This window comes from Acipenser ruthenus, chromosome 58 (assembly GCF_902713425.1).
Source record: "Acipenser ruthenus chromosome 58, fAciRut3.2 maternal haplotype, whole genome shotgun sequence".
Lineage (NCBI taxonomy): Eukaryota > Metazoa > Chordata > Actinopteri > Acipenseriformes > Acipenseridae > Acipenser > Acipenser ruthenus.
In genome coordinates, this window is record NC_081246.1 from 2,524,335 (window position 1) to 2,552,296 (window position 27,962).

At 41.6% G+C, this 27,962-nt stretch overlaps 2 protein-coding genes across 3 annotated transcripts; both read left to right on the forward strand.

The window, feature by feature from the left end:
* The first annotated feature begins 929 nt into the window (after positions 1 to 929).
* Positions 930 to 27,425, forward strand: LOC117969100 (E3 ubiquitin-protein ligase TRIM35-like). Of its 2 annotated transcripts, none has more exons than XM_059018174.1 (6): positions 930 to 1,950; positions 24,330 to 24,425; positions 24,519 to 24,749; positions 25,122 to 25,144; positions 25,230 to 25,348; positions 25,978 to 27,425. In XM_059018174.1, the coding sequence occupies exons 1-6, from the start codon at positions 1,546 to 1,548 to the stop codon at positions 26,514 to 26,516; spliced, it is 1,413 nt and encodes a 470-aa protein (XP_058874157.1). In that variant the 5' UTR covers positions 930 to 1,545; the 3' UTR covers positions 26,517 to 27,425. The 2 variants fall into 2 exon arrangements, with proteins under 2 accessions (XP_058874157.1, XP_058874158.1); XM_059018175.1 differs by lacking the exons at positions 24,330 to 24,425; positions 24,519 to 24,749; positions 25,122 to 25,144; positions 25,230 to 25,348; positions 25,978 to 27,425 and adding exons at positions 2,454 to 2,549; positions 2,643 to 2,873; positions 3,248 to 3,270; positions 3,356 to 3,474; positions 4,100 to 5,315 and having other exon boundaries at positions 1,216 to 1,950.
* LOC117967291 (zinc-binding protein A33-like) lies at positions 13,149 to 19,526 on the forward strand. The gene is made up of 6 exons (XM_059018173.1): positions 13,149 to 13,641; positions 16,687 to 16,782; positions 16,876 to 17,106; positions 17,500 to 17,522; positions 17,608 to 17,726; positions 18,334 to 19,526. The coding sequence occupies exons 1-6, from the start codon at positions 13,240 to 13,242 to the stop codon at positions 18,873 to 18,875; spliced, it is 1,413 nt and encodes a 470-aa protein (XP_058874156.1). The 5' UTR covers positions 13,149 to 13,239; the 3' UTR covers positions 18,876 to 19,526.
* Positions 27,426 to 27,962: the final 537 nt, after the last annotated feature.

Below are 27,962 nucleotides of genomic sequence, written 5' to 3' on the forward strand. Positions count from 1 at the left end.
GTCGTCCCTCACAAGCACTATTTTTTTGTTTGCAAGGGCAGCAGTACAGTAGATTTCTGAATCAGGTTGATTCAGTTAAGACACTGAACCGTGCTGTGACTGTGTCAACATGAAGACCCTGTAAATGAGCAGCTGCTTCTCAGAACAGTGAAGTGACACCCAATCACAAAACTGATACAAACCAAGCGACAATAAGATTAGCTAAACAAGCTCTTCAATATACTAATCTCTGATCACTGTTAAATGCACAATTTGAAACTAGCATGTATGTCTTTATTTTGTTAACTATACTAAACAATCATTTGTGTTTTTCTTGTACGATGTGAAAATATTTGTCCTGGAAGCTTCCTTCACATAAATATGGAAGTTTTTCTCCCTGTTGTGAAAACCTGTTCACACCATTGCCTGATGTATGCTGTGTAACATTTCATGAGGTGAGTGTGAGAGTATGAGTCCAGGTCCGATGCGTGTCACAATGAAGGCATCTGAATAAAAGACTCCCTGTTCTCATGAGAGTCCCTAAAAAAATGAATTGCTGTGCTGAAGCTGAACTCGTCATGGGTTCAGTGTTCCAGTGCTGCTCCCTTGTGAAAAGCTCTTTGCTTGGTCTTGAACTCAGATCAAAGTATCATTAAGGAGAGGCTGCATAATAATTAACTCCACAGCGTTTCCAGGAACTCTTCTCCTGTTTGTCGCTTCTCATAAGGACACATGGATGGGATGCTCAACCAAAGAACACAGCCCATCCGTGTGCAACACAGAGCTGGTTATTAGGTAGACACTGGATAATATTATCACAGCATATGAGAGAGCGGCTAAACTGAGCTAATCAAATCCTAACGCTCCGCCTCCCCAAACAATTGGGCATTCGTTGAGAATGTTTAGATTTGTTGTTCATTGGTTCAGAATAACCCAAGACCCGCTCTGTAGTTTGGATTAGTTGATCAAATGCTTACAGTACTAATTAAAACACATGTTTTGTAAATTTATATTATAGATTGCTTTGGATGTTTCAGCCATTCAGAGCACGTAATTCACCTTCTGTATACGACAGTGAGCGAGTACCTCAGCCACTTAACAGTGTTCTCTTCATCAACCTTTCTCTCTTTTCAATGAAATTCACAACGGACTAAATAAAGACTGGTAATGATTAGAAAACAAATCTATAGGTATATTACAGGCATATTGTATACCATTTCCTTGCTTCTGTGGTGATGAGTCCAACCGTAACTTCTGCATTAATGCAGTTTTTTGCTTTTCGAGAAGTTTTTATTTTCATTATAAACTACAGCTCTTGTGTGGAGGTGTTCCATACATGACTGCTGCATTTCACCACATTGTATTAGACATGTTAATGCAAAGAGTGCAGACTCAGGAATCTCAGTCATCAGTTATCTGCAGGTTAAAGTCAGTGGTAAATTAGTGCTGCAAATGGAGCCTCATGACTGCTGACTCGTGATTCTAATCTGCAGGGACAAAGTTTGAGGTTCTGGACTTTGAAAGGAGTCCTTCCAGAGAGCAAGGCAGGAGTGGCTTTGTGCAGAAATGGCAGCAAACACTTCTCCTCTGGAAGCAGAGCTTTCCTGTGCTGTGTGCTGTGAGATTTTCAAGGATCCCGTAACTCTTCATTGTAACCACAGCTTCTGTAAAGCATGTCTGGATCTGTGCTGGAAAGAGAAGAGAGCTCGGGAGTGTCCCATATGCAGGAGGAGGAGTTCAGTGGAGGATCTTCCACTCAATTTTGCTCTCAGGAATATTGTGGAGTCCTTCTTAAAGGAACGCAGTCAGAATCCTCCAGCACCTACTGGAATACTCTGCAGTCTGCATGATGAGAAACTGAAGCTGTTCTGTGTGGATGATAAAGAGGCTGTCTGTCTTGTGTGTCAAACTTCAAAGAAACATGAGAATCACAAGCTCCGTCCTGTTCAGGAGGCTGCACAGGGTTATAAGGTATGGAAACAATATTCATGTGAAAATGTAAACACAGTATTCTCTTTTCACAGCATATTATACAGAGTTATTATAATGAGGCAGTTTAAACAACAAGATCCAACAAGTCTGAGCAAAAAACAAATCCTATTACAATATCATTAAAACTAACACAGACCCTATGAGAGAGAGAGAGAGAGAGAGAGAGAGAGAGAGAGAGAGAGAGAGAGAGAGAGAGAGAGAGAGAGAGAGAGAGAGAGATCCTGGGTGCAGAGTGGGGGTGGTGCTGTACAGGAATGGGGAGGGGAGCGTGTCTGTGTGCAATAATGAATTCACACCTGAACCCTTATAAACCCTCACACAGCCCCTATCAGAGAATCTCCAGAGCGGGGGGTTTGTTGCTATGAGAGCCCCCAGTGGCAACCCCAGTGCTGAGGGGATTTCTCACACACTGCATTCATATTGCTACTACCCAGGCATGTGTTAACAGTGATGTGCAAGCTCTGGGTTTCACTGCATTTCAGGAAGAACTCAAGACTGCGCTGAAGCCCTTGAGGGACAAGCTGGGATCCTTTAATAAAGTTAAAAATGAATGTGATAAAACAGCAGAGCACATCAAGGTAAGAGAACTAGATTAGTGATTGAAACAATACACAACATACATTTTCACTGGACACCCAAACTAACTCTAAAATGATCCTTTTCTTGTATAGAAACAAGCCCAGCAAACAGAGAGGCAGATAAAGGAGGAGTTTGAGAAACTTCACCAGTTTCTACGAGATGAAGAAAAGGCCAGGATAGCTGCACTGAGGAGGGAAAGGATACAAAAGGGAAGAATCATGAAAAAGAAGATTGAAAAACTTACAAGAGAAATCTCATCCCTTTCAGACAAAATCAGAGTGATAGAAGAGGAGCTGGAAGCTGAAGACATCTTCTTCCTGCAGGTAGTCATTGTTTAACTGTGTGTGACATGATCTTATTGCGAATGCACACTCACTACTACACTATGAATGGGACTTTACAAGCATTTATGTCAGTACACATTTGAACTTCATTTTTAACATTCATTTTTCAAGCATGGTGTGTATTGCTGTTTGTTCTTAAGTTTACCCCACAAATGGGTAAAACAGGCAGCAAATGCCCCTCCTCCAGCCCCACAAACCAGCAGAGGGGTCTCATTGGTTTGGTGCTCCAGAGAATATGTTAATGGATAAACACTGAGTTCAAAATGTAAAGCTGGACAGCGGTGTTGCTGTTTTCTATCAAAGTGGTATTTGTGTTTTAATAATGTCTCAATTCATGTCCTTGTTTGTTTCAGAAGAACAAAGACACACAGAGAAGGTATGTAAGATGTGGCCTGTCTTCCTCTCTTGTATTGTATTGAATGCAAACACAGAGCAGCACTAACTCCTGAATATGATTGCAGAGCCGAGTGCACACTGCAGGATCCACAGTGTGTTTCAGGAGCGCTGATAGATGTAGCCGAGCACCTGGGCTCTCTGAAGTACAAAGTGTGGGAGAAGATGCTGGGGATTGTTCAATACAGTGAGTCCTGTGGGGAGCATCACAAAGGAGGAGGGGGGGTGCATATAACCACAATCCACAATGTTTCTAAGCAGCAAGATACAGCTCTCTACAATCAATAATAATACACAATGAAATGCACACACCTGCAGCAAATACACTTGTATCCATCAGAGTGATCATCTCTCAGTTCAATATTAAACACTGTGAGCTGCTCATAGTATTGAGGTGAGCTGGAAGAGCATTCCAAGAGAGCAAAAGGCTTTCTGATCCCATGTTGGTCTGCATTGAAACTCCTTGTAAAGTAACCACTGCAGTAGAACACAGACTTCTCTGAGTTCAGCCCATTGTCTTGGAATGCTCCCAGAGCTCTAAGAATGTTAGTGCTGAGCAGTGTCCCAGTGTTCTGTTCTAGAGCTCTGTGATTTAGATTTAAATGCATCTCATTTAACACTATAACCGCCAGCAGTAGTCATTTTGACGGGTACATTTTAAACAGCTGCTTTTAAAAGTTATGTTTGATATTGAATAATAATATTTGAGATGTTTATTGTAAAGAAATCTACAATTCTTAGCATGTGATTTATTAAAGTGCTTGCAGGTAGATGTTCTCATTTCTAACCCTGTCTCTCGTTTCCTCTCTCAGCTCCAGTGACTCTGGATCCCAACACAGCACACCCTGATCTGATACTGTCTGAGGATCTAATAAGTGTGAGACGCGGCGATGAGAGACAGCAGCTTCCTGACAACCCAGAACGGTGTCTTAACTATACTGGTGTGCTGGGCTCTGAGGGGTTCACTTCAGGGAAACACTGCTGGGACGTGGAACTGGGAAGCAATAATCAATGGTATCTGGGTGTGACAAAAGAGTCCAGCCAGAGGAAAGGGATCATCCCTCTGAACCCAGAAGCGGGATACTGGGTTATATACCTGATGGGTGGGGATCAGTACTGGGGATGGACCTCACCACCGACACGACTCACTGTGGAGAAGAAACCCCAGAAGATCAGAGTTCAGCTGGACTGTGACGGGGGGGAGGTGGCATTCTTTGACTCCAGTGATATGAGAAAACCTCTCTACACTTTTAAACACAGATTTACTGAGAGAATGTTTCCATGTTTCTGGCCTGGCTCTGCCCCTCTCAGAGTGTGCTCTGTGAAGACAGTTATAAAAGTGGACTAGCCCAATGTCTTCAGCATAAACAATAGGGATGAATAATAATAATAATAATAATAATAATAATAATAATAATAATAATAATAATAATAATAATAATAATAACTATCTATTAATACTGAAAAGGAACGGAAACATTTTAAATAGAAAATGATGATCAAAGTGACAAATGTAACGATGTTTAGAAAACTATTAAATATATTCTAACAGAACATGTTCACCCTCCTCCACCCCTCTCCCTCGTCACGTGACGCGGGTGTTTGGTCTTTGCTCCTCGAATCAATGTAGAAATACAATTACAAAAACTAGAACATGAACTGGTTAAAGAACAACACTGAATAAAGAATATGCATTCTGGAATAATATTCAATTAAACACAATGCTCTATTGATGTGTTATACCATCTACAGCTTTGCAAGCTCTGGCAATAATAACTCCCTCAATGCTGAATGAATGAATGAATAATGATTGCTGGGCTGGTCCGCGGCGTTGTTGAATCGATCAGGATATTGTATCATTTAATTGGTAAATGTATCGCTGTAATAACTTGGAAGCTGCACATTGTGATCGTGTGGATGTGTGTATTTTGTGGCCGCTGTGAAACGGTCCCGCAAATCACTGCTCCCGGATCACAAAGGATCGGTTCGCTGCCCTCCCTTTGATTTCATGAATGATTTTTTTTAATAATAAAAAGTATATATTTTAATTTGGACCTCGTGTGGGGTGTCTGTTCATCTCCGTGTGGATCTCGCTCACAGAAGCTGTGTGAAGGAATCCGAAAGCATTCGCATAAGAAGTTAAAGGAGTACTGACAGGTCACTGCCACCAGGGGGCGCAGTGCGGTTAGGAAAGTTAGTGAGGCGGCGCTTGGCGGTGACGCGCGTCTCCAGGTGTAGAGAAGCCACTCCGTGGCTCATCAGTGAAAGTCTCACGGCTGTGTTGAAGGGTGAAGACAGCGACATGAAGAAGCACTTCAAGGTTCAAACTCATTCAGACCGGAGTGCCTCCTTGTTTTCTGAGAGCGAAGCAGTGCTGCTACAAGAGACAAAGATCCAGTGACTTGTAACAAATATTAATTTCATTTTATTTTTTTACTACATACTTGGTGGATTATACAGTTAATTATTTCACAATCTCTCTCAAAGAGCTAGCGCCATCTAGTGCTTGAGCCAGGTAACCCATCCCAGCCCCTCCTGTCTCTGTGTCTCTGTGTGAAGACGTGTCTCTTCCCTGGTTTCGCTGTGATAACTGTGTGTTTAACTGTGTGGGATGGGAAAACATTACAAATGAATCTCTGTAACTTCCAGAACCACATTTAAACCGTCCAGAAGAAAGGATATTTCACTGTTAACATGTGTCAATACATCTCTCAATAAACAAATCATAACCTCGCTGCGTTTCTATTTACTGGCAGTAAGAACCAGTCCCGCTCTGTATGCCGCTGATTTTAATTGAATTAAACCATAGAAATCGCGCTCTAAAGTGTGTTTGTAGTGGTGCTGTCTCTGTGTCGTGTTTTCTATTCACTCTGCCCTTTTATAACTGTGACTGCAGCAGCCCAGGCCAGTGAGGCACCATCATTTCCATTATACCCTCATGCTGGGACTGGATTTGGAATGGGAGATATTTTTTTTTAGTATGGATTCAAGTAGAATGTGACATTTTATGTTTTCGGTAAGAACTCAGAAGAGGCGTTCAATCGTTAATGAAGGCAGATTAACAAGGTGATCTTGCGTCTGTTTTAATGGGTGTATAACTGTGTTTCTTGCCACGGCATGACAAACTACCGGTTTCATTTTTAGCTTCCAGTAGAAAATAGCTTTTCCATTGATCGCTGTTGATTGTTACATTTTGAGTTGAATATTTTGTAATTGAAAAAAAGAAACTGAAGACGTTTATAAAGGAAGGCGAGGAGGGACGCAAGACGTTTATAAAGGAGGTTGGGATGAAACTACTAAGAGAGAAAACAACTCAAATAAAAACAACATCTAAACAAATCCATTTACAACGACACTGACTTCAATCTGTCTTTCACTCTGAAGAATTACTCCCAGATAAAAGCAACGCGACTCGCTCCATTGCTTACAGGTTCATTGCTCTGTATCCCCGCATTGCAATTTAAATAGCGCCCCTTTTAATGCAAACACGTGAGATAATTAACACTTCAAGTGGTTTCTTTGTTAATTCTACATGTTTGCTATTTGTTAAGTTCATCAAGCCGTGTGTCTCCAGACAGAATATCTGTATGTAACAGGTGGGACCGCGGGAACCAGGAAGTGTTAATTGTTGGCATTATAAATATCGGCACCATAAGGGTGCAAGAGAACCAGGTAGTCGATGTGCAGCTGTGTTTTGGTGTTCCTGTGTTCCCGTGGGTCCCCCTGTGACGAGGTAAGCCGGTTGCACTATTGTTTTGCTCCCTCTTAATTTTTATGTGCAGTACTCTTTTGGTGTCCTGGTTTTATGGTATTGTTATTGGTATATTGTAGGGCGAGTCGGCGGATATACTTTTGGACGTCAGTATTCCGGACTCTCCCGAGGTAATGTAAACTGTGTTTTCAATGTAACTGCTGTGTTAGATTTGTTGTGGTGGTGTGGCGTAACAAGATTTCTTTTGTTATTGTAGGAAGTGGAACGCCGCCAGCCACTGTTTCTGCTAGTTGTCTTTCCCTGTGTTTATCTTGCACATTGTTTTTGCTTATTATTGTCCCTTGTTTGTTTTAGTTTGTGTACGCACGTTTTGATTTGTCTTTACAGTTTTAATAGTATCGTGCAGCGTTTAGCTAGCTTTTAGTGGGTGTCTATAGGAGCTGCGAGGGAGAGCGTCGCTATTGTAGCTGCTCTGCTCTACAGAGCATTGAATGTTTAGTCAAGTAAGGTGCTGGGTTGTGTTTTCTTTTTGAATTGTGCACTTATGTTTGGTGTGGTGATTTTGTTTATAGTTACACTTAATATATTTACTTTAATAATTCACGTGTGGTTTCTTTTTGTTTATTTTCACAGGTGGTGGTTGACTGCCCTTCTGAGCTTTGATGGGTGGAGCAGCCAAATATTTATTAATTGGATGGACGTTTCTCTATCTCTCCTCTAGGTGTCGCTGGGGACAATAAATAAGCAATTCTATTGTGCAAGATATATGGTTAGGATTGTGTGTAAATGCACTGCAGCAATTGTGGGTTTTAGTGTTGTTGATAATAAAGATTTTGTTGGCACAACCAATTTCCATTCTTTGGTCTTTTCATTTATTTGAGAGGGGCTCTGTGTGGGGTACCCAAATATTGCTGCTAGATTAATAAGGTTATGTGAGGTTCTATTTCTCGAAGAGAAATTGGGCAAACAGTGTTTTGCTCTGTGCTGAATAAATACCACGGATTAGTTCCACAAATACCACTCGTTCGAGCCTCTCTTTTTTGATGTTGTAAAAAACAATGGCTGACTCCAACTGACTATTTTTTTTAGATGAAATTAGATTGATACTGATGGCTAAACAATGCTAATGGTTCAAACTGTTATGTTATCTCAAGGATTGTAAATATACATTTTTTTTTTGTCAAACTATATTTAATATTTATGAACCCAGTCAACCAAATATAGATTCTCCCTAGTATCGAATTTTATTTATTTAATTTTGGCACAAATCCTCCATATGTCTGTTGTTGAATTTATAACAAAATAAATCCAACAGTGTTGGAAAAATGTCAAAAAACAGGGTGCGATTTCATATTTAAATGACCACATTTCAGTTCCAAGACTATTTTGAGAGTTGCGTCACACAGTGAAGAACTTATCTGGAGCAGCATCTGGCTGTGGTTGAGACGGAAAGATTCTGGCTGGGGATCTCAAGCACAATAAAAAGAAAGAAACGCTGATGTACAGGTAAGTAAGCTGGGCTGAGTTGAGTGGGGGATGGAGGGGGGTGATGCTGGGACGCCAGAATCACCGTCGAGCCCTCTTGAGGTGTCGTGGGCTAGTCGACGAAACACTGAGGATGGAAGGTGCCCACTTGAAAACCCCAGAGATGTACCCTACTTAGCTCAATCCAGACGGTTGTCATGCTGATGCGCTGGGGAGGCCGCACTTTGGTTGATCCCCGGAGCCAGCATCGCAGCCGCTGTGTGTGCTGATGCGCCAGGAAGGCAAAATAAGCTGATCCCTGGAGCCAGCATTACACTTCAGCCATTAACACCAGACAGAAGGATATCTACATCATCATATGGATGGAAACGTAAATGGATGGAGACACATGTGGATCACATTAGTTTACTGTCAAGCTACGTCTTAGTTGGTGCTTATCTTGGCGAGAGCCGAGTTCAAATCAGCATGAAGTTTTAACATCTACTCTCGTGTAATGGAAATCATGACATTTAATAGTCTGATCATGTCAACACATGTGTTTCCTTGGTCTAGCGTATGTGCAATGATAGCCACAAAAGTCCAGACTGGTCGTTTCATACATTTTCATACATCATAATGCCTATCCAGTTGTGAAAAAGTCACTCTGAGGGTGGATATGTTCAGATGCTGTAAACTACCACCAAGCTGCCACTCTGCCATGGCTATCATATCCAAATATAATCCATAGACACAGACCTTTACAAAAATCACAATGACATTTTGCCACCTCAGTGTTATTGAGATTGTGGATTCCTGTTGGTGTCACATTTCTTCATCAATTCTTGTGACGCTCAGCACGTGATCAGTTCTGAAGGTCATTGCCATTCAATATAAAGCAAAGATAAGATTAGACTTTCCTGGCAACATGATCCCGTATATTGGTCAAGTTCAAAGGTGAGGACTGATACTGCATATATGAACAGTTGGAAGCAATTCTCGTAAAGGTCACTCACAGTTCAGGGAATTTGTTTTGGGGAAAAAAACTGGCACCATTTAGAATGAACTGCTTTTGTGTGAAGTACACTAAAATAAATCTGTATTTTTAACAGTAAAAATGGTGACGGTAAAATGCCTTATTTTATATTACGGTAACTTTCATTAATTAGGTACTGCGGGAAATGACCTTACATTCCTTCAAAAAACGCCTTTTTACATTAAAATAAAGGTAAACTCCAGAAGGCACATTAGCACTAGTAGCAGCTTAATATAGACAGTTTAACACACACTAGGTGTAGTAAAGCAACATAAATAGTCGTTAGCGTCAATACTAGAAACACTTTGTATAGCATTAACATTGGGTCGATGTGCGGGGAGCAGGGAAAACACAAGCGAATCTCTAGAAAGGGAAAGGTCCGCTGCCCAGCTCACCGCTCCTGGAATGTGCGTCGCTCGCAGGGACAGCAGGTTCCTCTGAGCCCATCTCAATAGCTTGAAAGCTATACGATGCAAACCCGGGGACCGTAGGCCTCCCTGGTGGTTGACATATGCTATCACCGTTGTGCTGTCTGTCCGGATCAGCACATGTGTGCTGCTCAGCACTGGGAGGAAGTGTTGGAGAGCAAGGAATACCGCTGGCAACTCCAGCATGTTCCTGTGCAGGGATGTCCAGCGGTCCGGCCAGGATCCGGGGACTCCTCTGCCTTCCTAGACCGCTCCACAGCCCAGGCTGGAAGCGTCTGTCGTCACCACTTGGAGGTTCAGTACTACTCCCATTTGCACACCTTTGCGCAGGTGAGAGGTCGTCCTCCACCAGCGTAATTATTGTATATGAATTTAATACTTATATTTTGCTATACAACTGTGTTACACAAGTCCATTCTTCATAGGAATTTATAACTAATTATTGGAATGTTAATTTAAGGGCTGCTTGGTGGTGTGTGCCGTCTCTTTAATGAATGTTGAACTCTGTACCGCACCGTGTATCATAAAACAATTCCTGTACAGCTTCGCAGATTTCCAGGTATTGACACAGAAACAAATGACACAAAGCAAAACTACATCAAATCAGAACAAGCGGGGGCGGTGTAGATAAGAGGTCCTAGTTATTTATACCGAGTACCACCGCAAAGTCTACACTCCGACAGAAAAGTGCCAAGGAGGAGAAAGAGACTCGTGGGGCCGCGACGTTTTCAAAGGTGAAGCAAAAAGATTATTTCCAAATACTAAAGAAACGAACATCACGTGCTGCTTAGAATTAGGGCTTCTGATTTTCGGTTTTCACCGATAAATCCAATAAAACACCTCCTATACAAAATAAATGAAATCTGTGGCTAGCCAATAAACACCGGAAAACATCGGAAAAACTGTGGAAATGTTTCATCAATTCACGTTGACTTTACCCTTTTCCCATTAAAAAATAAAACCTACTACAAAAATAATAATAAATGCATTTCTCAGTGCTGCTGGCCAATGTCCCGCCTTCCTGATTTACATCTATCAGTGATTCGTTCTGAATACTTTAAACCCGACCCAACTACTGAGTGACAGCAGATTCCTCCATTTCTATTGGAGACTCCGCTTGCGAGATTAAAAACGAGATTACAATCAGGATGGAGGCTTGTTAGCGGGATTTCAAACTGTATTACAGTTAAGATACAGAGAGTTTAAAACAGGATTGTGGCAAAATGGCTCCAGACAAAAACCCCAGAAGAATGTGCCGAGACCAGAGGGATTTCGCTGAGGAAAACAGCAAAGGAAAGAAATGAAAATTAATTTCATGCAGTTTATCAAAAAGGAAAGCCCCGAAAAAAAAACAATTTACATAAAACTCGAAAATCGCTCAAAATAAGCACCGAAAAATACAATTTATAAAACCCGAAAAACAGAAGCCCTACATATAATGCATCTTTCAGAAGGGCTTGGATCAGCACAGGCGTGCCAGTAGAAAGACCTTGGTGCTGTAATAGAATCATCGCTGTCTATAAGCAGAGAGTGTGAGGAGGCAATTCAATAGGAAACACAATGCCTGCTTATATAGTCAGCAGTGGAGAGTGAAAGTCAAGGAATAAAGTGTTCACATTGACTGAGTGATTCCCCTCCCCATTACTGCCCTGCCTGTCTCAGGACTCTCTCTCTCTGTGGTATGTGGGAGGGAGGCTAAAGGAAGTGGATCTTGGAGGGGATTAGGGTTCTAGTCCCTGTGTGGGAGAGATGGAGCTGCTCGGCTCTGTACAGACTCTATAAGAGAGAGAGAGGCAGGAGGAGACTCACATACACCTGGATCTGAAGAGAGAGACGCTGCCTGAGCCCCTGCAGAGACACTGACACACACAGCCAGGTAAGAACCAAGACCACGGCATAAAGAACTACAGATCCCAGCATGCCTCATCACTGCCACGGACACAGAGGAATGCTGGGTGCTGTAGTCCTAGCCAGGGCTGTACAGATTCACTGTGTGTCGATGAATCGAGATGCTTTCTTTACATGATGACACACAGAGACACAGTGAAGACATCCCCACCTCCCCTAGATTAGCACTCTGAACAGACCAGCCCTGCACAGAGACACAGTGAAGACATCCCCACCTCCCCTAGATTAGCACTCTGAACAGACCAGCCCTGCACAGAGACACAGTGAAGACATCCCCACCTCCCCTAGATTAGCACTCTGAACAGACCAGCCCTGCACAGAGACACAGTGAAGACATCCCCTCCTCCCCTAGATTAGCACTCTGAACAGACCAGCCCTGCACAGAGACACAGTGAAGACATCCCCACCTCCCCTAGATTAGCACTCTGAACAGACCAGCCCTGCACAGAGACACAGTGAAGACATCCCCACCTCCCCTAGATTAGCACTCTGAACAGACCAGCCCTGCACATAGACACAGTGAAGACATCCCCACCTCCCCTAGATTAGCACTCTGAACAGACCAGCCCTGCACAGAGACACAGTGAAGACATCCCCACCTCCCCTAGATTAGCACTCTGAACAGACCAGCCCTGCACAGAGACACAGTGAAGACATCCCCACCTCCCCTAGATTAGCACTTTGAACAGACCAGCCCTGCACAGAGACACAGTGAAGACATCCCCACCTGCCCTAGATTAGCACTCTGAACAGACCAGCCCTGCACAGAGACACAGTGAAGACATCCCCACCTCCCCTAGATTAGCACTCTGAACAGACCAGCCCTGCACAGAGACACAGTGAAGACATCCCCACCTCCCCTAGATTAGCACTCTGAACAGACCAGCCCTGCTCCCTCATCGGGGTGAGTCTTTCTCTCCACTGTGGTGGGAGTTTAGCTGTGGTTCAGCACATCATAGCCAGTGTGGAGCTCACAGGGTTGTAGTTTGGATTAGTTAATCAAAGCTTAGAGCACTAATTAAAACACCAACATCACATTTCCTTCCTTCTGTGGCAATGAGTTCAACCCTAACTTCTGCAGTAACATAGTGTTTTTTGCAATGTAGTTTTTTTGCTTTTCGAGGAGTTTTTATTTTCATTATAAACTACAGCTCTTGTGTGGAGGTGTTCCATACATGACTGCTGCATTTCACCACATTGTATTAGACATGTTAATGAAAAGAGTGCAGACTCAGCAATTCTACAAAATAAACTTCTCTGCAGTTTAAAGTCAGTGGTAAGGTAGTGCTGCTAATGTAGCCTCATGACTGCTGACTCGTGATTCTAATCTGCAGGGACAAAGTTCGAGGTTCTGGACTTTAAAAGGAGTCCTTACAGAGAGCAAGGCAGGAGCGGCTTTGTGCAGAAATGGCAGCAAACACTTCTGCTCTGGAGGCAGATCTTTCCTGTGCTGTGTGCTGTGAGATTTTCAAGGATCCCGTAACTCTTCATTGTAACCACAGCTTCTGTAAAGCATGTCTGGATCAGTGCTGGAAAGAGAAGAGAGCTCGGGAGTGTCCCGTGTGCAGGAGGAGAAGTTCAGTGGAGGAGCTTCCTGTGGATTTCAAGCTCAGGAATATTGTGGAGTCCTTCTTAAAGGAACGCAGTCAGAATCCTCCAGCACCTACTGGAATATGCAGTCTGCATGATGAAAAACTGAAGCTGTTCTGTGTGGATGATAAAGAGGCTGTCTGTGTTGTGTGTCAAACTTCAAAGAAACATGAGAATCACAAGCTCCGTCCTGTTCAGGAGGCTGCACAGGATTATAAGGTATGGAAACAATATTCATGTGAAAATGTAAACACAGTATTCTCTTTTCACAGCATATTATACAGAGTTATTATAATGAGGCAGTTTAAACAACAAGATCCAACAAGTCTTAGCGAAAAACAAAGTCTGTGGTCCAGTGGTTAAAGGAAAGGGCTTGTAACCAAAAGATCCCTGGTTCAAATCCCACCTCACCTCATTGTGTGGCCCTGAGCAAGTCACTTAACCTCCTTGTGCTCCGTCTTTCGGGTGAGACGTAGTTGTAAGTGACTCTGCAGCTGATGCATAGTTCACACACCCTAGTCTCTGTAAGTCGCCTTGGATAAAGGCGGCTGCTAAATAAACAAATAATAATATTACAATATCATTGAAAACTACAGTTGCGGGCAACTTTACGGCTTCCAAGCAGTTATCGTGAAATTTAAGCGCATTGGTTATTATAAATGAAGCGTTATCATCACAACTGTGTTAATTTTGGCACAAATATTGGAATCATTGGTTAGTAGCCAATTTAAATTTTATTTGGATGCAAACAAAATTCTAAATAGTATGCAGTCATATACTTTGCAAATAATGCATATAAGAGGCTAACATTGTTCTAAATTCGAAATGGCTCTGTTTGAGTTTGCGTATGCGTGTGGTGACCTATTCTTCATTTTGCAATATAAAATAAAGTCTACAGCATGTATTGGTTCTTGTATATTTTAATACCACTATGAATTAATGTGCATTTTTTAAGCAATAGAAAGTGATAGTGTAATGATTGGCTATCAGGGGTGCCTGGCAAATACACAATTCACCATATTTAATTGTGACCAAACCGCTACTAGGACATTATTATTATTATTATTATTATTATTATTATTATTATTATTATTATTATTATTATTATTATTAATTTATTTATTTATTTATTTATTTATTTATTCATTATTTATTTCTTAGCAGACGCCCTTATCCACGGTGACTTACAATCGTAAGCAAATACATTTCAAGTATTACAGTACAAGTAATAATACAATAAGAGCAAGATAAATACAATGACTTGTGCACGATTTATGAGTAACACCACTCAAATCCTAAGGAATTATAAACAGGACAGAGCAGAGAAGAAGCTGGAACGGAACCCAGAGAGACAGTACTGGGTCTTGTATATTTTAATGCCACTATCATTTAATGTGCATTCGTAAAGCAATAGAAAGTGATAATAGTGTAACAATTGTCTATCTGGGGTGCCTGGCTTCGTTGCCACATATTCAGAATTTGCGATTTGTTGTTTTATCAATTTAGTCTTAATAATTGTATCTGTCACTGTAGTTATGAAATAAAATAAAAAGTGAACAGTATTGTATTTTTTTGGCTTCTGTTCAGCTACGACAGCGTTGTAAAAAAATGCGATTGCAGAACATTTTTGTACAGCCTGAGAAGACCGTAATTTTTTTCAAATTCTTTGTGTGTATCAGTATTGCCTGCATGTCCACGAGGTTATAAGTAAACAAACAGCATTACGGCTGAGAAGCTGGTAAACTCGAATTATACTAAAATGTCTGCTTTTGGGGGGATTCTCCATGAATAACTAATAATTACAGTTACAACGTTATTTTAAAGAGCAAGCGATTGTGAAGCGTTCTGTCTATACATTTAATTACCATAAATAAATATTTCAATGAAATATACGGCCCCAAAGCCGCCCCCCCCCCCCCCCCATGCGTCTTTGGGTTACACGCGCGGCTTTGTTGCAACAGATTCAGAATTTGTGACTGTGTTTGACCACAGTTCAGTCCTAAAAATAATTATATAACGATTTTTAAGCAAACTGAATTCATGTGACTTGTAAAGCTCATTTATTATGTATTTTTGTGTTTGTTTCGATTGTCTTCTGGTTTAAAAAGCAGAGTGCAGGTTATTTATTTTTTGCGTGGATGCAGCTGCAACAGTAGTTCACAGTATGTGTCTTTATATACTGCATACTGTGTGTACGTGTGAATTAATATCATCCTTTCCACTGTAATTAAGTTACATGAGTTAGTAAAACTGTTCTTTAAACATCAGCAAAAAAAATTGCCGTTTTAAGAAAGATTTTTTCCCTAGCTTGTTGACTGTACCGTGTTAACAGCTGTCCCCAGTGGTGGGAATGTGTAATTTCAAGGTGAAATATATGCAAAACTGGCATGTCACCCATATTGATTGGCTCATAGCGGTCATGTTTGTTGATGTATGAACTTTTCCTGACTAACGTTTTTAGAGGACAGCACAAAGATAACGTATACCCAAGATTCGTGTAAATCAGCCAAAGGGCTCGTGAGGAGTTGTTATTTAAATGTTTTACGCAAAATCCAACATAGCTGCCACACCATGTGACTGATCCATTTTTCCTTAAGTAGAATCAATCGTGGACATGAGCGCACTATGTACAATTTTTTTCACAGCTGTACTATTTACCGTTCATGAGAAGAAGACTTGAATATTGTCCAAACTTTTCATTAAATCCAATATGGCTGCCACACTATGTTACAAAAGGCAGCATATTGACCACGACACAACATCCCATAGTCCTCTACATCCGTGTCAAATTTTAGTTTCAATCAGATAAGCGGTTTCAATTTTATGGTAATTTTATGTCATTAATCAATGTGGTTGCTAAAACCACACAACCAATCAGCTTCATATTAACAACAGCTAATCATGGACTATCCCTCAACATGTATAGCATAATAATAATAATCCTAACAAAAACAATAGGCTTCCAAAGCCTACGGCTTGGAAGCCGAGAGAGAGAGAGAGAGAGAGAGAGAGAGAGAGAGAGAGAGAGAGAGAGAGAGAGAGAGAGAGAGAGAGAGAGAGAGAGAGAGAGAGATCCTGGGTGCAGAGTGGGGGTGGTGCTGTACAGGAATGGGGAGGGGAGCGTGTCTGTGTGCAATAATGAATTCACACCTGAACCCTTATAAACCCTCACACAGGAGATTTCTCACACACTGCATTCATATTGCTACTAGCCAGGCATGTGTTAACAGTGATGTGCAAGCTCTGGATTTCATTGCATTTCAGGGAGAACTCAAGACTGCGCTGCAGCCCTTGCAGGACAAGCTGAAAACCTTTAATAAAGTTAAAAACGAGTGTGATAAAACATCAGAGCACATCAAGGTAAGAGAACTAGATTAGTGATTGAAACAATACACAACATACATTTTCACTGGACACCCACACTAACTCTAAAGTGATCCTTTTCTTGTATAGAAACAAGTCCAGCAAACAGAGAGGCAGATAAAGGAGGAGTTTGAGAAACTTCACCAGTTTCTACGAGATGAAGAAAAGGCCAGGATAGCTGCACTGAGGAGGGAAGAGGAACAAAAGGGAAGAATCATGAAAGAGAAGATTGAAAAACTTACAAGAGAAATCTCATCCCTTTCAGACACAATCAGAGTGATAAGAGAGGAGATGAAAGCTGAAGACATCTTCTTCCTGCAGGTAGTGATTGTTTAACTGTGTGTGACATGTTCTTATTGTGAATGCACACTCACTACTACACTATGAATGGGACTTCACAAGCATTTATGTCAGTACACATTTGAACTTCATTTTTAACATTCATTTTTCAAGCATGGTTTGTATTGCTGTTTGTTCTTAAGTTTACCCCACAAATGGGTAAAACATGCAGCAAATGCCCCTCCTCCAGCCCCACAAACCAGCAGAGGGGTCTCATTGGTTTGGTGCTCCAGAGAATATGTTCATGGATAAACACTAAGTTCATGGATAAACACTAAGTTCAAAATGTAAAGCTGGACAGCGGTGCTGCTGTTTTCTATCAAAGTGGTATTTGTGTTTTAATAATGTCTTCATTCATGTCCTTGTTTGTTTCAGAAGTACAAAGACACACAGAGAAGGTATGTAAGATGTGGCCTGTCTTCCCCTCTTGTATTGTATTGAATGCAAACACAGAGCAGCACTAACTCCTGAATATGATTGCAGAGCCGAGTGCACACTGCAGGATCCACAGTGTGTTTCAGGAGCGCTGATAGATGTAGCCGAGCACCTGGGCTCTCTGAAGTACAAAGTGTGGGAGAAGATGCTGGGGATTGTTCAATACAGTGAGTCCTGTGGGGAGCATCACAAAGGAGGGGGGGTGCATATAACCACAATCCACAATGTGTGTAAGCAGCAAGATACAGCTCTCTACAATCAATAATAATACACAATGAAATGTACACACCTGTAGCAAATACACTTGTATCCATCAGAGAGATCATCTCTCAGTTCAATATTAAACATTGTGAGCTGCTCATAGTATTGAGGTGAGCTGGAAGAGCATTCCAAGAGAGCAAAAGGCTTTCTGATCCCATGCTGGTCTGCATTGAAACTCCTTGTAAAGAAACCACTGCAGTAGAACACAGACTTCTCTGAGTTCAGCCCATTGTCTTGGAATGCTCCCAGAGCTCTAAGAATGTTAGTGCTGAGCAGTGTCACAGTGTTCTGTTCTAGAGCTCTGTGATTTAGATTTAAATGGATCTCATTTAACACTAGAACCGCCAGCAGTAGTCATTTTGACGGGTACATTTTCAACAGCTGTTCTTAAAAGTTATGTTTGATATTGAATAATAATATTTGAGAAAAATCTACAATGCTTATCATGTGATTTATTAAAATGCTTGCAGGTAGATGTTCTCATTTCTAACTGTCTCTAGTTTCCTCTCTCAGCTCCAGTGACTCTGGATCCCAACACAGCACAACCTAGACTGATACTGACTGAGGATCTAACAAGTGTGAGAAAAAGCGTCGAGAGACAGCAGCTTCCTGACAACCCAGAGCGGTTTGATCGCTATACTGGTGTGCTGGGCTCTGAGGGGTTCACTTCAGGGAAACACTGCTGGGACGTGGAACTGGGGAGCAATACTTTCTGGGAACTGGGTGTGACTAAAGAGTCCAGCCAGAGGAAAGGGAGATTCACCTGGAACCCAGAAGCAGGATACTGGATTATAGCCCTGAGGGATGGGGATCAGTACTGGGCAAGGACCTCACCACAGACACGACTCACTGTGGAGAAGAAACCCCAGAAGATCAGAGTTCAGCTGGACTGTGACGGGGGGGGGGGGGGGGTGGCATTCTTTGACTCCAGTGATATGAGAAAACCTCTCTACACTTTTAAACACAGATTTACTGAGAGAATGTTTCCATGTTTCTGGCCTGGCTCTGCCCCTCTCAGAGTGTGCCCTGTGAAGACAGTTATAAAAGTGGAGTAGCCCAATGTGTTCAGCATAAACAATAGGGATTAATAATAATAATAATAATAATAATAATAATAATAATAATAATAATAATAATAATAATAATAATAATAATAATCTATTAATTTTGAAAAGGAACAGAAACATTTTAAATAGAAAAAGATGATCAAAGTGACAAATGTAACGATGTTTAGAAAACTATTAAATATATTCTAACAGAACATGTTCACCCTCCTCCACCCCTTGAATCCATGTAGAAATACAATTACAAAAACTAGAACATGAACTGGTTAAAGAACACTGAATAAAGAATATGCGTTCTGGAATAATATTCAATTAAACACAATGCTCTATTGATGTGTTATACCATCTACAGCTTTGCAAGCTCTGTAAATAATAACTCCCTCAATGCTGAATGAATGAATGAATAATGATTGCTGGGCTGGTCCGCGGCGTTGTTGATTCGATCAGGATATTGTATCATTTAATTGGTAAATGTATCGCTGTAATAACTTGGAAGCTGCACATTGTGATCGTGTGGATGTGTGTCTTTTGTGGTCGCTGTGAAACGGTCCCGCAAATCACTGCTCCCGGATCACAAAGGATCGGTTCACTGCCCTCCCTTTGATGTAATTAATGATTTTTTTTTTAATAATAAAAAGTATATATTTTAATTTGGACCTCGTGTGCGGTGTCTGTTCATCTCCGTGTGGATCTCGCTCACAGAAGCTGTGTGAAGGAATCCGAAAGCATTCGCATAAGAAGTTAAAGGAGTACTGACAGGTCACTGCCACCAGGGGGCGCAGTGCCGTTAGGAAAGTTAGTGAGGCGGCGCTTGGCGGTGACGCGCGTCTCCAGGTGTAGAGAAGCCACTCCGTGGCTCATCAGTGAAAGTCTCACGGCTGTGTTGAATGGTGAAGACAGCGACATTAAGAAGCACTTTAAGGTTCAAACTCGTTCAGACCGGAGCGCCTCCTTGTTTTCTGAGAGTGAAGCAGTGCTGCTACAAGAGACAAAGATCCAGTGACTTGTAAGAAATATTAATTTCATTTTATTTTTTTACTACATACTTGGTGGATTATAGAGTGAATTATTTGATAATCTCTCTCTCAAAGAGCTAGCGCCATCTAGTGCTTGAGCCAGGTAACCCATCCCAGCCCCTCCTGTCTCTGTGTCTCTGGGTGAAGACGTGTCTCTTCCCTGGTTTCGCTATGATAACTGTGTGTTTAACTGTGTGGGATGGCAAAACATTACAAATGAATCTCTGTAACTTCCAGAACCACATTTAAACCGTCCAGAAGAAAAGATATTTCACTGTTAACATGTGTCAATACATCTCTCAATAAACAAATCATAACCTCGCTGCGTTTCTATTTACTGGCAGCAAGAACCAGTCCCGCTCTGTATGCCGCTGATTTTAATTGAATTAAACCATAGAAATCGCGCTCTAAAGTGTGTTTGTAGTGGTGCTGTCTCTGTGTCGTGTTGTTTTCTATTCACTCTGCCCTTTTATAACTGTGACTGCAGCAGCCCAGGCCAGTGAGGCACTATCATTTCCATTATACCCTCATGCTGGGACTGGATTTGGAATGGAAGATGTTTATTTTTAGTGTGGATTCAAGTAGAAAGTGACATTTTATGTTTTCGGTAAGAACTCAGAAGAGGAGTTCATCGTTAATGAAGGCAGATTAACAAGGTGATGTTACGTCTGTTTTAATGGGTGTATATCTGTGTTTCTTGCCACGGCATGACAAACTGCCGGTTTCATTTTTAGCTTCCAGTAGAAAATAGCTTTTCCATTGATCGCTGTTGATTGTTACATTTTGAGTTGAATATTTTGTAATTGAAAAAAGAAACGCAAGACGTTTATAAAGGAAGGCGAGGAGGGACGCAAGACGTTTATAAAGGAAGGCGAGGAGGGACGCAAGACGTTTATAAAAGGAAGGCGAGGAGGGACGCAAGACGTTTATAAAGCAAGGCGAGGAGGGACGCAAGACGTTTATAAAGAAGGGAGGGATGAAACTACTAAGAGAGAAAAGAACTCAAATAAAAACAACATCTAAACAAATCCATTTACAACGACACTGACTTCAATCTGTCTTTCACTCTGAAGAATTACTCCCAGATCAAAGCAACGCGACTCGCTCCATTGCTTACAGGTTCATTGCTCTGTATCCCCGCATTGCAATTTAAATAGCGCCCCTTTTAATGCAAACACGTGAGATAATTAACACTTCAAGTGGTTTCTTTGTTAATTCTACATGTTTGCTATTTGTTAAGTTTATCAAGCCGTGTGTCTCCAGACAGGATATCTGTATGTTTTGAATTCAGCGGCGTGTCGTGTAGTGACTGCATCCTCCTCACAGTGAGAGGAAAGCCATCAGTTTTCATTAAGGAACGTAGAGCTACAAAATATCCGAGCTCGATTGAATCCAGCCCCTGGTTAAACGATGCTAATTACAGCTTTACAGACAGGTAGAGAGATCAGAAATAAATGTAACAATCTACCAACCCTGTATTAATAAGAAACAGCTGCTACCCAATGCCAAGCTGTAGCGCGCTGCCTTTAAAACAGTAACTTTGTCTCCCAACGCGTCTCCACACGAATGAACGAAAGACGGAACTCTCCCGGTTAGCACGGGTGTGTGTGACGTGTTTTCAAGTGTGATCTGTGTTACTGTAGAGACCAGCACAATTTATACAGTGTGAATAGACCTATTAAACGCGTCGAACACAATGAAAGGATTTTAGTGCCGAAGATCGATGTATTGTATTTGTGTTTATTTTAAAAAGACCTCTAAGGACAGTGCATCTGATCTGCAGCGTAGTTCACACGTGGTCTTGTTGCTTGAATCTTACATGAATATTTTTAGACTTTGTGTGCCTCTGTGTTATTCCTCATTATGAAACTCACTTGGTCTGTGCATATTTTGATGGTGAAATGCACGCATAATGACGAGTTTGTATGTATTTAAATATTGCCCGAAGGTCTGCCTTTCTCCAGCGTTGTTCGACATTGTGTGAGAATACGCTGTGCTCCAGCAAGTTTGAAATTAGCATCAACAGGTAGTTTATTTGTTTTACCTTCGGACGAGGAGGGCTTATCGCACGCGCATCACAGGTGGTCAACTATGTGAGGCCCCTCTCCCCCCCCCCGTGTTTCCCAGCAGTGTTTCCTTGAAGTGAATGTAATTGAATACCCCTGTGTTATGAGGTGAGTGTGAGAGTATGAGTCCAGGTCCGATGCGTGTCACAATGAAGGCATCTGAATAAAAGACTCCCTGTTCTCATGAGAGCCCCTAATAAAATGAATTGCTGTGCTGAAGCTCAACTCGTCATGGGTTCAGTGTTCCAGTGCTGCTCCCTTGTGAAAAGCTCTTTGCTTGGTCTTGTAACTCAGATCAAGGTGTCATTAAGGAGAGGCTGCATAATGATTAACTTCACAGCGTTTCCAGGAACTCTTCTCCTGTTTATGTCACTTCCCATAACACATGGATGGAATGCTCAACCAAAGAACACAGCCCATCCGTGTGCAACACAGAGCTGGTTATTAGGTAGACACTGGATAATATTATCACAGCATATGAGAGAGCGGCTAAACTGAGCTAATCAAATCCTAACGCTCCGCCTCCCCAAACGATTGGGCGTTCGTTAAGAATGTTTAGATTTGTTGTTCATTGGTTCAGAATAACCCAAGACCCGCCCTGTAGTTTGGATTAGTTGATCAAATGCTTACAGTACTAATTAAAACACATGTATTGTAAATTTAAAACAGCAACGTCACATTTCCTTCCTTCTGTGGTGATGAGTTCAACCCTAACTGCTGCATTAACATAGTTTTTTTGCAATGAATTTCCTTGCTTTTCGAGGAGTTTTCATTTTCATTATAAACTACAGCTCTTGTGTGGAGGTGTTCCATACATGACTGCTGCATTTCACCACATTGTATTAGACATGTTAATGCAAAGAGTGCAGACTCAGGAATCTCAGTAATCAGTTATCTGCAGGTTAAAGTCGGTGGTAAATTAGTGCTGTTGATGGAGCCTCATGACTCGTGATTCTAATCTGCAGGGACAAAGTTCGAGGTTCTGGACTTTGCTGTGAGATTTTCAAGGATCCTGTAACTCTTCATTGTAACCACAGCTTCTGTAAAGCATTTCTGGATCAGTGCTGGAAAGAGAAGGAAACTCGGATCGTCCACCCAATTTCACGCTCAGGAATATTATGGATTCTAAAGCACATACTGGAATATTCTGCAGTCTGCATGAAGAGAAACTGAAGCTGTTCTGTGTGGATGATAAAGAGGCTGTCTGTGTTGTGTGTCAAACTTCAAAGAAACATGAGAATCACAAGCTCCGTCCTGTTCAGGAGGCTGCACAGGATTATAAGGTATAGAAACAATATTCATGTGAAAATGTAAACACAGTATTCTCTTTTCACAGCATATTATACAGAGTTATCATAATGAGGCAGTTTAAACAACAAGATCCAACAAGTCTGAGCGAAGAACAAATCCTATTACAATATCATTGAAACTAACACAGAGAGAGAGAGAGATATCCTGGGTGCAGAGTGGGGGTGGTGCTGTACAGGAATGGGGAGGGGAGCGTGTCTGTGTGCAATAATGAATTCACACCTGAACCCTTATAAACCCTCACACAGCCCCTATTAGAGACAGGCAGGGCAGGAATGGGGAGGGGAATCACTCAGTCAATGTGAACACTTTATTCCTTGACTTTCACTCTCCACTGCTGACTATATAAGCAAACATTGTGTTTCCTATTGAATTGGCTCCTCACACTGTCTGGTTATAGACAGTGATGATTCTATTACAGCACCAAGGTCTTTCTACTGGCACGCCTGTTCAGATCCAAGCCCTTCTGAAAGATATATTACATCACACACTCTTTCAGAGTCCATCCTTGCACTGACTTCTTCAGAGAAGTCTAAGGGCGTTGTCAGTTAAGCATTCTCTACTGTGACCTAACTGGGGTCATGTGACTATTGATTTCCGCATGATAAATAACTGACTATTCAAGATATTGGATTCATACACGGTACACTGTCTCTCCTCTCTTACCCCCTGTCTCTCCTCTCTTACCCCTGTCTCTCCTCTCTTACCCCGTCTCTCCTCTCTTACCCCCTCTCTCCTCTCTTACCCCCCTCTCTCCTCTCTTATCCACTGTGTATCCTCTCTTACACCCTCTCTCCTCTCTTACACCCTCTCTCTCCTCTGAGGCTGATAAGGCTGTGGCTGTCTGCTTCTGCCTCATTTCCATTCTTAAATATCAGTCAGTCAGAATCTTTATTGATGCGTCACAAATCTCCAGAGTTGGGGGTTTGTTGCTATGAGAGCCCCCAGTGGCAACCCCAGTGCTGAGGGGATTTCTCACACACTGCATTCATATTGCAACTAGCCAGCCATGTGTTAACAGTGATGTGGAAGCTCTGGGTTTCATTGCATTTCAGGGAGAACTCAAGACTGCGCTGAAGCCCTTGCAGGACAAGCTGGAATCATTTAATAAAGTTAAAAACGAATGTGATAAAACAGCAGAGCACATCAAGGTAAGAGAACTAGATTAGTGATTGAAACAATACACAACATACATTTTCACTGGACACCCAAACTAACTCTAAAGTGATCCTTTTCTTGTATAGAAACAAGCCCAGCAAACAGAGAGGCAGATAAAGGAGGAGTTTGAGAAACTTCACCAGTTTCTACGAGATGAAGAAAAGGCCAGGATAGCTGCACTGAGGAGGGAAGAGGAACAAAAGGGAAGAATCATGAAAGAGAAGATTGAAAAACTTACAAGAGAAATCTCATCCCTTTCAGACACAATCAGAGTGATAGAAGAGGAGATGGAAGCTGAAGACATCTTCTTCCTGCAGGTAGTGATTGTTTAACTGTGTGTGACATGTTCTTATTGTGAATGCACACTCAGTACTACACTATGAATGGGACTTCACAAGCATTTATATCAGTACACATTTGAACTTCATTTAACATTCATTTTTCAAGCATGGTTTGTATTGCTGTTAGTTCTTAAGTTTACCCCACAAATGGGTAAAACAGGCAGCAAATGCCCCTCCTCCAGCTCCACAAACCAGCAGAGGGGTCTCATTGGTTTGGTGCTCCAGAGAATATGTTAATGGATAAACACTGAGTTCAAAATGTAAAGCTGGACAGCGGTGTTGCTGTTTTCTATCAAAGTGGTATTTGTGTTTTAATAATGTCTCAATTCATGTCCTTGTTTGTTTCAGAAGAACAAAGACACACAGAGAAGGTATGTAAGATGTGGCCTGTCTTCCTCTCTTGTATTGTATTGAATGCAAACACAGAGCAGCACTAACTCCTGAATATGATTGCAGAGCCGAGTGCACACTGCAGGATCCACAGTGTGTTTCAGGAGCGCTGATAGATGTAGCCGAGCACCTGGGCTCTCTGAAGTACAAAGTGTTGGAGAAGATGCTGGGGATTGTTCAATACAGTGAGTCCTGTGGGGAGCATCACAAAGGAGGGGTGGGTTGTGCATATAACCACAATCCACAATGTGTGTAAGCAGCAAGATACAGCTCTCTACAATCAATAATAATACACAATGAAATGTACACACCTGTTGCAAATACACTTGTATCCATCAGAGAGATCATCTCTCAGTTCAATATTAAACACTGTGAGCTACTCATTGTATTGAGGTGAGCTGGAAGAGCATTCCAAGAGAGCAAAAGGCTTTCTGATCTCATGTTGGTCTGCATTGAAACTCCTTGTAAAGAAACCACTGCAGTAGAACACAGACTTCACTGAGTTCAGCCCATTGTCTTGGAATGCTCCCAGAGCTCTAAGAATGTTAGTGCTGAGCAGTGTCACAGTGTTCTGTTCTAGAGCTCTGTGATTTAGATTTAAATGGATGTGATTTAACACTAGAACCGCCAGCAGTAGTCATTTTGACGGGTACATTTTAAACAGCTGCTTTTAAAAGTTATGTTTGATATTGAATAATAATTTTTGGGTTGGTGTATTATAAAGAAAAATATACAATTCTTAGCATGTGATTTATTAAAATGCTTGCAGGTAGATGTTCTCATTTCTAACCCTGTCTCTCATTTCCTCTCTCAGCTCCGTTGACTCTGGATCCCAACACAGCACACCCTGAACTGATACTGTCTGAGGATCTAACAAGTGTGAGACTCGGCGACGAGTGGCAGCAGCTTCCTGACAACCCGGAGCGGTTTGATAACTATACTGGTGTGCTGGGCTCTGAGGGGTTCACTTCAGGGAAACACTGCTGGGACGTGGAACTGGGGAGTAATACTTACTGGTATCTGGGTGTGACTGAAGAGTCCAGCCAGAGGAAAGGGGAATTCACTTGGAACCCAGAAGCAGGATACTGGATTATATCTCTGGAGGATGGGGATCAGTACTGGGCATTGACCTCACCACTGACACGACTCACTGTGGAGAAGAAACCCCAGAAGATCAGAGTTCAGCTGGACTGTGACAAGGGGGAGCTGGCATTCTTTGACTCCAGTGATATGAGAAAACCTCTCTACACTTTTAAACACAGATTTACTGAGAGAATGTTTCCATGGTTCTGGACTGGCTGTTCTGCTCCTCTCAGAGTGTGCCCTGTGAAGACAGTTATAAAAGTGGACTAGCCCAATGTGTTCAGCATAAACAATAGGGATGAATAATAATAATAATAATAATAATAATAATAATAATAATAATAATAATAATAATAATAATAATGACTGTCTGTCTATTAATATTGAAAAGGAACTGAAACATTTTAAATAGAAAATGATGATCAATGTGACAAATGTAAGGATGTTTAGAAAACTATTAAATATATTCTAACAGAACATGTTCACCCTCCTCCACCCCTCTCCCTCGTCACGTGACGCCGGTGTTTGATCTTAGCGCCTCGAATCCATGTAGAAATACAATTACAAAAACTAGAACATGAACTGGTTAAAGAACAACACTGAATAAAGAATATGCGTTCTGGAATAATATTCAATTAAACACAATGCTCTATTGATGTGTTATACCATCTACAGCTTTGCAAGCTCTGTAAATAATAACTCCCTCAATGCTGAATGAATGAATGAATAATGATTGCTGGGCTGGTCCGCGGCGTTGTTGAATCGATCAGGATATTGTATCATTTAATTGGTAAATGTATCGCTGTAATAACTTGGAAGCTGCACATTGTGATCGTGTGGATGTGTGTCTTTTGTGGTCGCTGTGAAACGGTCCCGCAAATCACTGCTCCCGGATCACAAAGGATCGGTTCACTGCCCTCCCTTTGATTTAATGAATGATTTTTTTTTAAAATAATAAAAAGTATATATTTTAATTTGGACCTCGTGTGGGGTGTCTGTCCATCTCCGTGTGGATCTCGCTCACAGCAGCTGTGTGAAGGAATCCGAAAGCATTCGCATACGAAGTTAAGGGAGTACTGACAGGTCACTGCCACCAGGGGGCGCAGTGCGGTTAGGAAAGTTAGTGAGGCGGCGCTTGGCGGTGACGCGCGTCTCCAGGTGTAGAGAAGCCACTCCGTGGCTCACGGAATAAAGAAAATAAAGAAAAGGAGACTCTCACTCTCTAAACTAGGAGGTCTATCCTTGCCTGTTCTTGAGAAAAATATTATTTGGCTGCAAGGCTGTCGGTGCAATACTGGATTTAAAAAAATATTAATGCAGAATGTACCCACCACATGAGACCATTTGGGAAAATGAAGACATCTTCACATCTCCTGGTCCCACAAAAAAGTGTTTAAACATTTAAAATAAATTGTATTCTGCAGACACTTAATATCTGGTATAATGTTTGCATTTTTTTTAGGATTAGACAATAATTTAAAACAGGAGAACAAAGATATTTCGTCCACAAAATAGAAAGGATGGCATCAACACACTGCAGGACATCTCCGGATGAAACACAGTTATCCTTTGACACGCCCAGTCAAGCACAATACAAGAGCAAAGGATCTCCGTTCAATACAAGAGCAAAGGAACTCCGTTCATTACAAAAGCAAAGGAACTCCGTTCAATACAAGAGCAAAGGAACTCCGATCAATACAAGAGCAAAGGAACTCC

Coding starts and splice junctions, on each gene's coding strand:
- LOC117969100 (XM_059018174.1), top strand. CDS start 1,546: ATGGCAGCAAACACTTCTCCTCTGGAAGCAGAGCTTTCCTGTGCTGTG. Junction 24,426..24,518: donor AAACAGCAGAGCACATCAAG/GTAAGAGAACTA, acceptor TTTCTTGTATAG/AAACAAGCCCAGCAAACAGA. Junction 24,750..25,121: donor AAGACATCTTCTTCCTGCAG/GTAGTGATTGTT, acceptor TGTTTGTTTCAG/AAGAACAAAGACACACAGAG.
- LOC117967291 (XM_059018173.1), top strand. CDS start 13,240: ATGGCAGCAAACACTTCTGCTCTGGAGGCAGATCTTTCCTGTGCTGTG. Junction 16,783..16,875: donor AAACATCAGAGCACATCAAG/GTAAGAGAACTA, acceptor TTTCTTGTATAG/AAACAAGTCCAGCAAACAGA. Junction 17,727..18,333: donor GCTGGGGATTGTTCAATACA/GTGAGTCCTGTG, acceptor TTCCTCTCTCAG/CTCCAGTGACTCTGGATCCC.